General features: G+C 32.9%; 1 protein-coding gene across 25 annotated transcripts in view; it reads right to left on the bottom strand.

The window, feature by feature from the left end:
• The window catches only part of LOC145263096 (guanine nucleotide exchange factor DBS-like), an 810,829-nt gene that overhangs the window by 267,638 nt on the left and 527,603 nt on the right, over positions 1–15,588 (bottom strand). For 15 of the 25 annotated variants that reach the window (XM_080120019.1, XM_080120020.1, XM_080120008.1 and 12 more), the window contains one exon: positions 13,825–14,142. In XM_080120019.1, coding sequence (XP_079976145.1) covers positions 13,825–14,142 — 318 coding nt within the window. The remainder of the gene's footprint in view (positions 1–13,824; positions 14,143–15,588) is intronic. The other 10 variants (XM_080120018.1, XM_080120015.1, XM_080120012.1 and 7 more) reach the window with 1 other exon arrangement.

The following is a 15,588-nucleotide window of genomic DNA, read 5'->3' on the forward strand; positions in this document are numbered from 1 at the left end:
GCTTCCTGTCTGCGGAACACATTACTATGGAACTGTTTTCTTGCAAATTACAACACAGTAATCTTGGAATCCAATATCAACAGATCCGTATCATGAACCGTCTTAAGTATTCGAATTTGGTCGATGCCATCAATCATTCTCAATCCTCTCATAATGTTATTTTTTTTATTTTATTTTATTTTTTTTTACACAGTGATCACCATTTATCAAGGCCCGGAAGCCACTCAGGGATAAGGGTTATTGCAAGTACATTACGTTAGTGTGGAGATTTGATGAAGTGTTTAATTAAGGGGGCGGTTCATTAGGAATTTGTTAACATTGGACTTGAAGACATCCAAGTTGTAGTCCGGAGGGAAGCAGGCAGACGGAACAGAGTTCCACAGGCGTGCAGTTCTAAGAAAGAAGCTTTGTCTGCGTTTTGATTTAGGCACAGATCATGAACCGTCTTAAGTATTCAAATTTGGTCGATGCCATCAATCATTCTCAATCCTCTCATAATGTTATTTATCTCTCAGTTGTAAACCATTCTGTCTCGTTAACTTTTATCCTTGCAGATTACAGCATAGCAATCTTTAAATCCCATGACAACAGATTCCTATCATGTTGAACGTCTTCAAGTCCAACATAAACAAACTCCTGATAAACCGCCCCCTTAAGTAAGACACTCTATCAAAACCCCCAATACTAATGATTACTACAATACTATCTCATTGATTACTGTACACGCAATAACCCTTATCCCTGAGTGGCCTTCGGGCCTTGATAAGTGGTGACCCCCCCCCCATGTAAAAAAAAAAAAAAATGAACTGTCCCAATAAGTCTTTGGACTTTGTCCATTCCATCAAACATTTGGTTTCCTCATAAAATTGTTCATCTCTCTCAACTTACAATCAGCTGCAATCTTTATAAACAGAGCTTCTTTGCAAGAAGAATGTGTAGAACACATTACAATGGAACTGCTTTCTTGCAACAATGTCACTAGATTCCTATCATGATTTGTCCCAATAAGTATTTGAACTTGGTCGATTCCATCAATTATTCGCAAATTTTCTCATAAAGTTCATTATCTCCCTCAACTGATAATTATTTCATCCCAGTAAAGCTTGTCCTCAACTGGCTTTTGGACTCGATAAGTAGTTACCTATTTTAGTTATTAAAAAAAAATGGTCTGCAATGGTAAATAGTTTCCGAGAGCATTTCATCTGATCAAGTTCATTCTATGGTTGCAGAACTGTTTCTGGGAGGGAAATGCAATATTTCAGGATGACAATGCACCAATTCATATAGTTGCTACTAATGGTACACATTACTATAGAAACGGCTTTCTTGCAGATTACAACATCATCATCTTTAAATCCAATGTCAATAGATTCCTGTCATGAACCATTCGAATCTGGTCGATTCCACCAATATCTCTCTCAACTAACAATCATTTAATCCTATTAACCATTATTCTTGAGTGGCTTTTGGCCTGGATAAGCAATGATTCATTAGTAAATTTTCCGTAGCTTTCGTCTAAGTCTTTAAGAAGTAAACGTTCAAAAATTCACCAACATTGTAAGAGTCTATACCAATTGGAATAGCCATGTGGATGATTGGATACGTTTAATGGAGAAAAAAAATAATAGTACAATGTTTTTTTGTTTTTTTTTGTGGCAGTTTATTGTAAAAAAAAAAAATCACAAATTGATGAACACAAAGAAACAAACAAAACACAAACTATACCCTAACTTTGATAACAGGTTTTCATAAAAAATAAATAAATAAAACAAACAAAAACAACAAAAAAAACATGAAACTTTGAAACAAGCAAATAATATTTTTCATAGTGACAAAATGGTTGAGGATTGGAGTTGAGAAAGGAAAGACACAAAATGCAGGATAAAACATGAATAGATTTTTTTTTCTAAAGAGATTTTGAATTTGAGAAATAAATAAATAAATAAACAGAAAAAAAAAAGCTTAGATATTCAAGAAAAACATTAATATGTAATTTTGGTAAACAGAAGTAGAGTTGTCTTATTTGAATTATGCTATTTGTATTATGACCTTGTTTAATATTATGACTTTTATCATAGTAATAAAACGTTATTTGTGTTATTACCTCGTTTATGACTATTATCGTACTAATAAAACGTTATTTGCGTTATTACCTCGTTTATGACTATTATCGTACAAATAAAACGTTATTTGTGTTATTACCTCGTTTATGACTATTATCGTACTAATAAAACGTTATTTGCGTTATTACCTCGTTTATGACTATTATCGTACTAATAAAACGTTATTTGCGTTATTTCCTCGTTTATGACTATTATCGTACTAATAAAACGTTATTTGTGTTATTACCTCGTTTATGACTATTATCGTACTAATAAAACGTTATTTGTGTTATTACTTCGTTTATGACTCTTATCATACTAATAAAGCGTTATTTGCGTTATGACCGTTTTAATGTTATGACTGTTATAATAAAACGTTATAAGTGTTATAGCCTTGTTTAATATTATGACTAATATCAAAATAATAAAACGTTATTAGTGTTATGAACTTGTTTAATATTATAACTATTATCATAGAAATAGAACGTTATTAGGGTTAAGACCTTCTTTAATGTTATGATTATTATCGAACTAACCAAATGTTATTAGTGTTATGGCCTTGTTTAATGCTATGACTATTATGATGATAACAAAACGCTATTAGTGACTATTATCATACTAACCAAAAGTTAGGATTTTTTTTTTACAAAGGAATGACCACTTATCAAGGCCCAGAAGTCACTCGAGGATAAGGGGTTAAAAAGTTTACAATGGTCAAAAGGACAATATAGTAATCATTAGAAGTGTAAATTTGGTAAATTGGATTACTTTAGAGAAACGGCTCATCAAGAACTTGTTTACATTAGACTTGAAGACAGCCATATTGTAGTCAGCTGGAAAGCAGGTAAACGGAAGAGTGTTCCACAAGTGTGCAGTTCTAGGAAAGAAGCTTTGTTCATGGAATCTACGTTTAGGTTTAGGCACAGATAAAAAGTGGGGGAAATTATTGATAGTGTTTACAGCCAAACAAGTGTTTCTCGTAAATGGCGAGGGGGGCCATAGATTGGAGCTCAGACGAGCACGCCATAATAATAATGATAAAGCTCGTAACGTCTCTTCTGTGAGAAAGAGGCTGCAGGGAAGAGAAAAGGGCATCCCCCACTAGGCTACAAAGTCTATTTTGAACTCTGTCAAGGCAGGATAAGATCTTCCTAGCAGCTCCTGCCCAGATGTGACAGCAATACTCCATCCTTGGACGTATCTGGCTCTTATATAGGTAGAGAATTGCATCAGCAGGTAGACATCTACTGGATCGATAGAAGGATCTCATCATTTTTCCAGCAATCTTGGCAACAGATTTGATGTACGTATTCTATTTTAGATCAGGAGTAAAGATTAAACCCAGAAACTTGTCAAAACATTGAGCCTCCCCAAGACGAGAGCCATTCCTTTCAATTGATGCCAAAGGGGGATCAGAACGTTGATGATGCAAAGATAGAAGCTTGGTTTTAGATGCATTAAAAGTAACCAGCCACTTTTTCCCCCACTGTACCACATGCTCAAGATCAGAGGAGAGAGAATCAGAGAGAACTCGGTCGTTTACGGTCTTTGATGGGCTGCCATAGATGGTAGTGTCATCAGCAAAAATGTCTACGAATGATTTAAGGATGTGATCTGGAATATCATTAATATAGATCAGGAAGAGAGTTGGACCCAGGATGAACCCCTGAGGGACTCCAACATTAATACTATGAGCTTTTGATTTCTGCCCATCAACCACTACTCTTATGAACCTATCAGAGAGAAATGATTTAATAATTGAAAAGATATTTCCAACTATACCATAGCTGGAGATCTTGTGAAGTAGACTTTCAAAGGCTTTTGATATGTCAAGAACAATTGCCCTAGAAAGGAAGCTACCATTGAGAGTTTAGCTAATCCTATGAGAAATAACCATAAGCATATCCGCTGTAGATCTAGAACGGAAACCATATTGCATATTAGTAAGAAGGTTATTTTTGCTGAGGTGGTTGACTATTTCTCTATTTAACACAGATTCAAGTAACTTACTCATAACGCACAGGAGACTTATAGGTCTGTACTGAGAGGGAGATGACGGATCACCTGAATTAACCTTGTTTAATATTATGACTATTATCAGAGTAATAAAACGTTATTAGCATTATTATTTTGATTAATGTTATGTCTATAATCATAGTAACAAAACGTTATTAGTGTTATACTCTTGCTAAATGTGTTATATAGTTATTATTATTATTATTAGACGATACCACTTGTGCGCGTATGTTACGTGAGTTCTTATTAGTAATGATATGAGTCTTAGTGAGAGTTCTTGTCTTATTACATATGATGTTGTATCTTAGAGAGAGATGTGTATGTAATGACATTTTATAACACAGACATATAATAACAATACAATTTACCTTTTTGTAGAAATCACAAACACAAAGATGAGCTTTATCCAAAACACATGGTGAATTTATTTAATACGACCGGTCGGGATTTCCTCATTAAGAACTCAAAGTTTCACATCTTAGTTTCTGAAGTGACGTCTCGCTTCAGACGTTCGCCTGTCTCTGTCTCCCCTGACTGTCTCTCTGACTGTCTCTGACTCTCTCTCTCTGACTGTCTCTGACTCTCACCTACTATATTGAGAAATCCATGCATCCCGGCCACGTGAGCAAAATTCACGTGTTTCAACATGCGCGACTTTGCACGTTTCCGACATTGATTTCCCAATAACCTATTTTTCTTGTGTTGTTTCCACAAAGGAATTTAACCTACATATCTAATTTATTTAACCATATTTTATTATCCACATTCCTTTAACAATTGAATAGTTTATTTATTATTTATTTCATCCGAATTAACAATTTACTGGACATTCCATTTAAACCTATTGTTCTTTAAAACTTATGTCCAGGGTTCGATTTCTGCTTTCTCTTATTTCCATTTTAACTAATCTCTCTATTTTTATACTTACATGAACAGGGGACAGCCCTTATCATGTAACAAATGCTATATCTATTATCATAATATTAAATAAGGTTATAAAACTAGGGACGTTTTGTTGCTATGATATTAGTAAGATTTAACAAGACTATAAAACTAACATTGTAATATAATTTTAAAAAGTCATATCAATAATAAGGTTGCTTTTTTTACTATGATTAAACAAGGTCATAACACTAATAGCGTCTTATTAGTATGAGATAGATCGTACCACTAATAAAGTCATATCCAGTTAGACTGTTGAATGAAAATTCTAAAAAAAAAAAAAGGCAATGAAAATATTAAATTAAGCTGGATACTGTGTAACAACAGTTTGTACCTATTTACTATGCCTCCCCACGGGACAGAGTTAGACACCAGGGTCGTTTTTTTAACGTGGAGAAAAGGAACAAAAATAAAAATTGTCTCAGTCGTGAAGGACTAATCCTCCACTGAAAGAGAACGAGAAATGGAAGTGCAGCATCTGAAGAACAGATACTACACTTTGATCTTGTTTATATATTTTATTGCTTTTAAAATTTTGAAAGTAGAATTAAGTAAAAAACAAAAGATTTTTAAACAACAAAATTAGGCACAAGGCCCTACAAGAAATTGGGAAGGGGAAGGGTTCAGGGTCTTTGTGACTAAAGTGATTAAAAGTAATAAATGTAGACTTTGGAGTCTTACTCTTGACTGGCAACATTTACCAAAATACCTCATACACTCTCTGGATCTTAATCTAACTAATAAATCCCCAGCGTTTAAGAGTCAAAAACATATTTACAATTTATAAACAGTTGTCTGTGTGTTTGTGTATGCATTTTTTTTTTTTTTTTAACTACACTTTTTTTTTTACTACACTTTGATCTTGATCAAAAGGCCAAGTGATAAAATCAATCTCATCGATTAAAGAGGCAAAGAGTATAACATATGATTATCAGTCCTAATTTTTTTTTAATGGCAACTTAACTCATCTACTAGACTTTAAGGATCAAGACAACTGGAAACAATGCCCAGATAAGCGGAGAGCACATACAGCACTTAGACTTCCCAAATGGTCACTCATCTTGTACTAGCCAGGCTCAATGTTTCTTAAATTCAGTGATCTGATGATATCCGGTGTGTCAATGTGATTATTCCATTAATAGCAAGATAAGGTGGGGTTAACTGACATAGCCAGAATAAAGATACAATGCCTGAAACTAAAATATGCTTTAAAAAGGTTTTTAAAAGATTTATTTTAAAGATTCTCAGTTCAAAATCAAGATTCAGTTTTGATTTGCTAGTACAATTTTATTCTTTATTCATCTTTTCTGCTACATTAAGACTTAAATATCTATATATTAATACGATAGTGTGTGTTATTTATTTATTTTATGTGTCACGTTTACATATGAGTCGTTTTATTGCTGTGGACTTCCATTTCTTGTAATAAATAATTTTACAAAGAATTCTTCATAAGTTTTGGTTTCGGTTTTGATTATAGCTGATGGCACATAAGTCATCTATTTTTCTTATAAATAATTTTATCAAGAATTCTTCATAAGTTTTGTTGTTTTTTTAGTTCAAGCTGATGCCTCCAAGTAATGTGGATATATTTTTTTTTATTTTTGAAATCGCAATATATAATATATAAAAATCGATAGAACAGTAACTCTTTAATAATATATATATAAATTCTGAAAGAATTAAAATATCATATTTAAGCATACTTTATGACCGGACTATACTGGACGTCCCTGCTAGCTTAGATAAATATTTTTGCAGTTTTAACAAAAGTGCTACAATAATATCAGAGCGTCTCCAAGTGAACAAGTTTATTGCTTGCTGTCTGAGGCACCCCAACCGGGAATGCCGACAGGGATGCTCAGGTAATTTTTGCTAGGCAAGAGTGCCCCTCCTTCATGGGAGCTTGCCTGACACCCCACTTTCTTGGCCTTGTGTCACATAATGCTGTGATGGGCAGCATTTAAATATCTACCTCTCTCTTTTTTTCCTTTCCCTCTCTTGTGGTTTGCTTTCATCATCACAAGAGAAAGCTATAATCATTAGGAAAAGTGACTCGTCGCAGATAGTCCCATGCCAGCTCAACTCTCAAGTTCTTAAAATGCTTATTTAAATGCAAAAATAAAAAATATATTTTTTATAAAACATGTGTTATGGATTTCGTTTTTCGGACTCACTTCCTCATCTCCGGTGTTTTTTTTTCACTACGTTTCGACTGTATCATCCTTCGGCCTTCTTCAGGTGTATCTCGAACTCCGAAACTGTTTTTTTTTATAATTTCGAACCCAACCCTTTATTATTGCGGGGATACCATGTTCTCGTTCCATTCAGGCCGTCCCTGCTGCTACCGCTTAATGCTGTTGCTGCTGCGTCTATCGCTGTCGCTGCCATTGTGTTGTCACTGCCACTGCTTTCGCTCAGGATTGAACTCAGCACCTTGGAGACTTGCAATGTCTATTCCAACGTCTTAGTCGCCTTGGCCATGTGTCACTAGAACAGTTCCCGAGTTCGAGATACACCTGAAGAAGGCTGAAGGATGATACGGCCGAAACGTAATAGAAAAATCACCGAAGATGAAGAAGTGAGTGCGAAAAACGAAATCCATAATGAAATCACCTCATCCCAGAACTATAGACAATTAAAACATGTGTTGTTCGTTTATTTTATACGGCATTCAATTCGAGCAAAACGATTGTATGCAGCTGTCCAAATGCACCTTGAATTGTTGCGCTGTTAGTGCATTTATTTACATCACTTGAAAAAATTGCAAGATCCAAGGATTCTGATTGAAAATCAGCTTTTCCTTTGGGTCAATCAAAATTGGCGGTGAAGCAGTTTTCTGCCATGTTAACATAGACCTCTTTTTGACGCAGGAGCAGATAATACATCCTGAAGTATATCATAATGGCCACTGAGGAGATTGTAGGCTGAAATCGTATCACCGCGTAATCATTGGTGCTCAAAAAAGAAAAAGTTGATCTTTTTGAATCGGCTTACATAGACCTGATAGACCTTAGACCATTCGAGTAGCCAGTCTTTGAACTCTTTCCAGATGCTGGATAGCATGTATTAGTTATGGAGAAGAAGCTTTGACACCATATTCTAACGGTGGTCTAATGAGGGAGACATAACGATATTAGATAGACTTTGTAGCCTAGTGGGGGGATGCCTTTTTCTCTTCCCTGCAACATCCTTTCTTACAGAAGAAACGTTGGGAGCCTGTCTCTGCTTTATCGCTATTTTCATGGCAAGTGCTCAGCTGAGCTCCAGTCTATGGTCCCCCACCACCCTCACCAAACTTTCACGAAAAACACTCGTCTAACTGAAAACACTATCAATAATTTATCCCACTCGTTATCTGTGCCTTAACCTAAACGTAGATTTCGTGAACAAAGCTTTTTTTAGAACTCCACACCTGTGAAACTCTCTTCCTTTTACCTGCTTTCCAGCTGACTACAATATGGTCGTCTTCAAGTCCAACGTAAACAAGTTCTTGATGAGCCATTTTCCTTAAGTAATCCAATTTACCAAATTCCCACTAACAATTACTATGACATTGTTCCCTTGACCACTGTATGCTTATTAACCGTTATCCTCGAGGCCACTCGAGGATAACGGTTAATGAATGTAAAGTGTATATGCATATATAAATGTATAGTAATTGTTAATGGTGTAAATTGGGTAGAATTTGGATTATTTAAGAGAACGGCTCAACGAGAACTTGTTTACATTAGACTTGACGACTACCATATTGTAATCAGCTGGAAAGTAGGCCAGTGAAACAGTGTCCCACAGGTGAGCAGTTCTAGGAAAGAAGCTTTGTTCATGGAATCTGCGTTTAAGTTTAGGCACAGATAGAAATTGTTGATAGTGGTTGTAGCTAGTTGAGTAGGAAGTTAAGTTTTTTAATGTAAGTTTAATATCCAATTAACTATCCTCAAGATATTTTCTTACATAAATAATCATCATCATCATCATTTTTTTTTTTGGTGCAACGTTTGTTTTAGATACTGACATGTGTTGGACGGCTTTTTGAAATTGACTTCCAAGCTAACCTATCTCTGGCCAGATTTTTTATTTATAAATACACACACACACATTTATTTCTATTTATAACAAGTGAGATCTGCTAATGAGAAAACCAAATATTGTATTGACTAGAAAGAGTCTTTCTTTTTTTAAACAAAATGGTTACATTCTACCCACAGTATAAAATAATATGCACAAATAGAACTACATATAATAATAAAATAAAAAAAAAATCATTCTATTAGTAAGCAAATAGTAAATTAATGAAATGTCGTTTTGCAAAGTAATATGCAAATTAATTTAACATGAGTATGTCGATTGCATACACATGATCAGTGTATTAGAAAACTATAGTTCTGCAATTCTGTTTAACTCTATAAAATATTTATGATTAAATCACAATTCTGCTGCAAATTTATAAAACTTTTCTGCAAAATAATATCCATTAAGCACTGCTCAATCAGGTTATATAAAAAATATGCTATGTGTAATAATGAAACGAAAACAATCATTGCATTAGAAAACAATAAAAATAAATAGTGTATTAATGAGATGTCCTTTTTTGAAGTAATATGGAAATTAGTTTATCTCTGAATGTTGCTTGCATACACTTGATAATTGTATGTTTTCTTTGAATATAAATTTTACGTTTTAATTTCACTGTCAGTGCAATAAATAGCAAAACTCCATAAAAAGATATTAGCAGAAATATCCGGAGTTAGCCGTGTGGGAGAATAAGATAAAAATTAATGTTCAAAACATTTATCTTATTAAAATCAAGCACTGACTCAAGCGAAGTGATTTTTATATTTTTTTAACAAATAAATTCAGTATTGTCACTGAGTGCATCATTAGTTTTTTTTTTTAAAGGACATCATGGTTAGTATTGCTTTTTATTTATTTTTTAAAGTATAATTAAAGCCACTTTGATCAAATTTAGTAAAAAAAACTATTTAAAATGTAAAAAAAAAGTCTTATTCTCATTATAAATGTTTCAGTTTAATGAAACTTGCCTTTTTGTCAGGAATTGTACAAAATAAAATGGAGTTGTCTCCCTTATATTTCTATCATGTTAGTAGGCACGGCCAAAACGGAAGGACAGAGTAAGTATTTTTGGATGGAGTCTCTCTTTAGAAATCTACCAAAAATCCCTTTTCAAAGAGAGAAGACAAAGCCTGGAAGGGTGGACCTCCTAGAACTGCACAGACTTCATGCATTGGCAAATGGTGGCTTTATAGAAATGGTAACAATTAAAACATCCATATGAAGACTGATAAGGCTAACAATGTTTTTGATGAAGGTCGTTTCCCGAAATATCATACAATACAAATTTCCATCTGACCATGCTGACACAAATAAGAACCCAATATAAGTATAAAATATAAGTAAAATAAAAAATAAAAAGTATATAATATATATTGTATTAATAAGGGTGAATCTATTGTATCATATCGATTGGGTTGCTTGGACCAAATTAACTCTTTCCCTCCACAGGTTTCTATCCTCCATGGTTAGGAAGATCTTCAAATTGTAAGCCAAGATCTTCTGTTGTGTACGTCTTGACAAGTCTTCCTACTTTAGTGATTCCATATTTAGGATCACACAGTATAACATCACTGGGGACCTCATCTTATCTTCTGTAGCAACGTCTGGCATATCGTGTCTTCTTTCTCTGGGTAACTGACTATACAGATGGCTAATGGTTAGATGTGTTTTCCAGTTTAAGTTTAATTCTAGTATAAATTCCATCTAACTTACTTTCAAGTTTGTTTTTTTTTTTTTACTGAGAGTCCATGCTGATGAACCATAAAGCTCTCCACTACAGCTCTAAAAAGTTTTTTTTGATCTGTTCTGAGAGGACAAATTTCCATATAACTTTCAGCTGATAATTAACACTTATTATTATTTGATATTAGGGCCAATACACCAGTTGTGTATAATCCTTTTTTTATTTTAATTACTTCCAGCTTCTTGAACACTATTGTTTTTTTTGTTTTTTTAAATAATTGATTAGAAAAATAAATTCAATAAAAATTTGTGGTCAAAAATAATGTCAATTTCCCTAGCCTTGGGGTATTTAAAAAGAAAAAAAATTAATAAAAATATAATGTACTTCTAAAACTGATTCCTTATCAGCCTGAATATTTCTGAGTGTGATTTAAGGAACCGATCAGAAATGCTTGAGCAGTCACCAAACAGTCAATTAGTACTGGCATTAACTTTTTAATTTTATTCTTGATTTAGGATTAGAGTCAATACCTCCTTTTACTTTGTGATAGGAATAAGTTTTTTTATTTAAACCATTAAATAAATCGACTTTTTTCTTTTTTATTTTTTAGGGAAGATATTTTTTTCAACATTATATTTTAGCACTATAATTTTTTTTTTTCCAGAGGAAGTTTTGTTATTATTAAAAAGAACAAAAAAAAAAACACCCATCCTTTGAATGTATGCACTCTGACATTGCCTTTTTTCTCCTATATCCAAACACTGCCCAAAACAATTCCAAATGAACCTTAAGCGCACTTGTTTTCCCATGTAATCAAAAATTTAAAATGAAGATTGAGCGCTACATGTTCTCCCTCTCCCTCACATACACACATCTTTATTTGCATTAGCCTGTAAGGGCAATGCCTTTTTTTGATTAAAAACAAATCTTCCTATATTTTGATTTATTGGTAAAAAAAAATATGCCGAATTAACAGATATAATTATATATAGTTTTTACATTTTTGGATAGTCCATTGAATCACAATTAGAAATATTTACCTTACTGTACCAAAGCGGCACACCCTCTAGGCAGGTTGAACCAGCTTCCTCCATAGGAGGAAGTTTCATGAGAGCATGAAATCCATAAGTGGTTCTCATGTGATAGAGCTGAGTTAAACAATAGTAGTGTCTGATCAGCCAAGAAAAACTCACAACACAAATTCGTTTGTTAGAAAAATATAAAATTATTTTTTTATTATTTGCTTTGTGTGCACACTTCAAGCAGTAGACGTAGGGGAGAGAAGGAGATGGTGAATTCAGCAGTGACTCGTGGCTTCTATCACTTTTTTGACTGACTCCATTCTCTTCTGCCTCACCTGCTTATATTGACCTGTTCTCTAGCAGGTGTTTCAACCCTGACAGCTGTGAGGTCAAGCAATTGATTTATTCACCTCCGGCGACGTCACCTTTGACAGCTTTACCTCATTACTCAGTATTTTTAGCTTTAGACCGTCCTGCATGTGTGCATGTATATGTGTGCGTGGGTGTATGCGCAGTCTCAATACGCAACACTCAGTCGCATGTATATCCCCACCAGGGGAGATGACAACATTATCGTTTTGCATCTCTTGCAGAGAGGTGTCGATGTTCTCCTACATGCAGTGCGTGGTATTCCCAAATGGTAACCTGTCTGGTACTAACCAGACTTAATGTTGCTTAGCTTCAGTGACCTAATGAGAACTGGTGTGTCAACATGATTATGCTGTATATGGATAGATATGAACCCCCAGCGAAAGAAGGACCAAAAATAGTTTCATCATTTTTTTTTAAATTATATTTATACTTTTTGAAAGTTTTTTTGATTTAAAAAAATATATATATCCAAAAATTTTAAAATTAAATGCTTATGACTCGAGATGAAAGTTAAAAAAAAAAACAAAAAAAATACGAAATTGAGAATATGAGGGGATAAGCACTTTGAGCAAAGATGGAGACACAAAACTTCTAGACAGGAAATGCAAATAAAAAATGGAGTCAAGTCCAAAAATTCAGTACACAAAGTTAAGACACCAGAAATGGACTCAGTTTAGCTAAATATGGAACGGAAGTTACTAAGCATGAAACGAAATATGAAACCATATGGAAACATTTCTTGTTTTATTATTAACCCCCCCCTCCAAACAAAAATAATAATGAACTTTTATTTTTTACACTTCATAAATTTCTTTTTATATTTAAAATATATTCATGTGGTAATGTTTTATTTCAAAATAGTAATTTAAACTTTCATAGTTTACATTTCTGTAAATATTTTTTTTAATATTTGAAACATATCCATACGGAAATAATTAAAGAAATTATTATTTTTTTTTTACATTTCTGTAAATAAAGTTTTCTTTAATACATATTTTTTGGTTCTTAGATAGAATGTCTTTCACAAATTTTATCACATGATTTTGTCATAAATAATGTATAATATAAGTCTCACATGTCTGTTTAAATGTATGTATGTATGTACGTATGTATGTCTTTCACAAACTTTATCACATAATTTTGTTATAAGTAATGGATCATAAACAAGATTGAATTACGAAACCAAAATCAAAGTTTACTATCACTTTTTTTATTGTTTCATGATAGCACAAGGAATGTAAAAACTAAAATAATTTTTTTGAAATAAATTATTTCTATATGGTTTCATATTTCGTTTTATGTTTAGTGACTTCCTTTCCATATTTTAACTGAACCAAGTCCACTTCCGGCGTTTTAACTTTGTGCATTGAATTTTTTGAGTTAACTGAAAACGGATATAGCAGAAACTTTTGGGCAGGAAGCGCACAAAAAAAAAAAAAAAGGTAAATGGACGGAATATGGGGCAGGAACTTTTTGTTTCTCATACTGAAAGAAGTGGCGGGAACAACGTAAGCAAATATTTCAGGCGCAGACGCAATTGTTGGGTTAGGAGTGATTGGGGGGATTTAAACAGAAAACTGTCTGATGGTCACGACTGAACCATCTCTCCTACCCTGGCTGACATCTCTATTCCGGGCGAGGCCTTCTGTCTAACGCTCTTTGCATCCCCCACCATGTTGTGAGATGAAGTTCCCGACGAAGAGGGAGTGGTGGGAGTAGAACCATTTTTGCATGGTTGCGGTGACCCCGTACGCTTACTGCTACCCTGACTGCTGCCGTTGCTTGATGTTACAGATTGTTTCATCTGCTTCGGTTGGACTAACTGGATGGGCCGGGTCTTACTGTTAGTTACCTTCTGTAAACTGCCCAATCGTTTCTCGCACATTCCTTGCACTTCGTCCATCCGCTTCAGTAAATCCTGCACGATCGCCTGCAAGGAAAGAATAAATAAACCCGCCATTAAAGATTGCAAGCATAGAAAATAAAAAATTTTGTTCTTGTCTAGAATTCCTCCGATATTAAAAAAAAAAAAAAAAAAAATCTGTATGATGTAGTGCCAGTGGAAATTCTCTGGATCTTTATCATACGAATACATTCTTAGTCTGAACTACTATCATATATATATATATATATATATATATATATATATATATATATATATATAAAAAATAAAATAAAAAATTACAATTAAATTTACCAAAATGACCAAGATGGTAAAATTAAAGTATATTATAAATATTAAAGAATTAATATTTATAAAGTTATCTCAGCCAGATGAAAAAGCCCGATAAAACCAAACAGGAGATAGAGCTTATAATTTTTATTTTTTTATTTTATATTTTATTTTTTATTTATTTATTGATTTATTTATTTTCCATTTAGTGTCTTCTAACACCTCTTCCTGACCTTTTTTTTTTTTTTAAGTGATGACCTGTACATTTCAGTTGACCTATATTATTTTGCCCTATATATATTTTTCGCGCCTTTAACATTTCCTGTCTGGGTCATTTTGACATTTGTTTCTCTATTTTATATTTAACTCTATCACCATTTTTTTCTCCTCTTTTTCTTCCTTGACCTTTTTTATTTATATTTATATCTCGGCAGTAGAGTGAAAAGCATATCTTATTTTTCTTTTATTAATATTATTGGAATTTTTTTCCTTTTTTTTCTTTGTACATATTTTTGTGAATTTTTCCATTGATTTCTGCCTTTGGATTATTATGGACCATCTTCTTCCAATTAAGAGATTTCCTTGGATTTTACTTGTGCTAGTGGAAATTTAATTAACTTTCTTAGAGTTATATATTTGGATTTTACCATCACCGGATTATTTATCTTCCACCAGGCTGTCCATTCATGTGTAATCACCTTTTTCTTCACCATATTCCCTCTGCTTCACTTTTTTTGTTTTCAAGTAAGATCTTTGACTTACTTGTTGTTTCATCAAATACTTTTGCATGCAAAATCCGATCCCGCATTTTGCTAACTCCTACCCTCTGATGAGAAGGAAAGTATTTCTTCGAACTCCGCAGATTAAGGACTATCCACTCATCTAGTGTTTCTTTTTCAGATTAAATATGTTTTTAACTCATTTCAAAGTGTTTTTTAACATGTTTTATTTTATTAACAGTTTGCTTGTATATATATATATATATATATATATATGTTTGCATATATGTATATATTTGTATATATGTATATATATATGTATATATCTATATATATGCATATATATCTATATATATGTATATATATGTATACATATACATATATATGTATATATCTATATATATATATGTATATATATATACGTATATGTATATACATATATGTATATACATATATGTATATATATATATGTATATACATATAT

Source organism: Euprymna scolopes, chromosome 38 (genome assembly GCF_053919585.1).
Source record: "Euprymna scolopes isolate OS-2025 chromosome 38, ASM5391958v1, whole genome shotgun sequence".
Lineage (NCBI taxonomy): Eukaryota > Metazoa > Mollusca > Cephalopoda > Sepiida > Sepiolidae > Euprymna > Euprymna scolopes.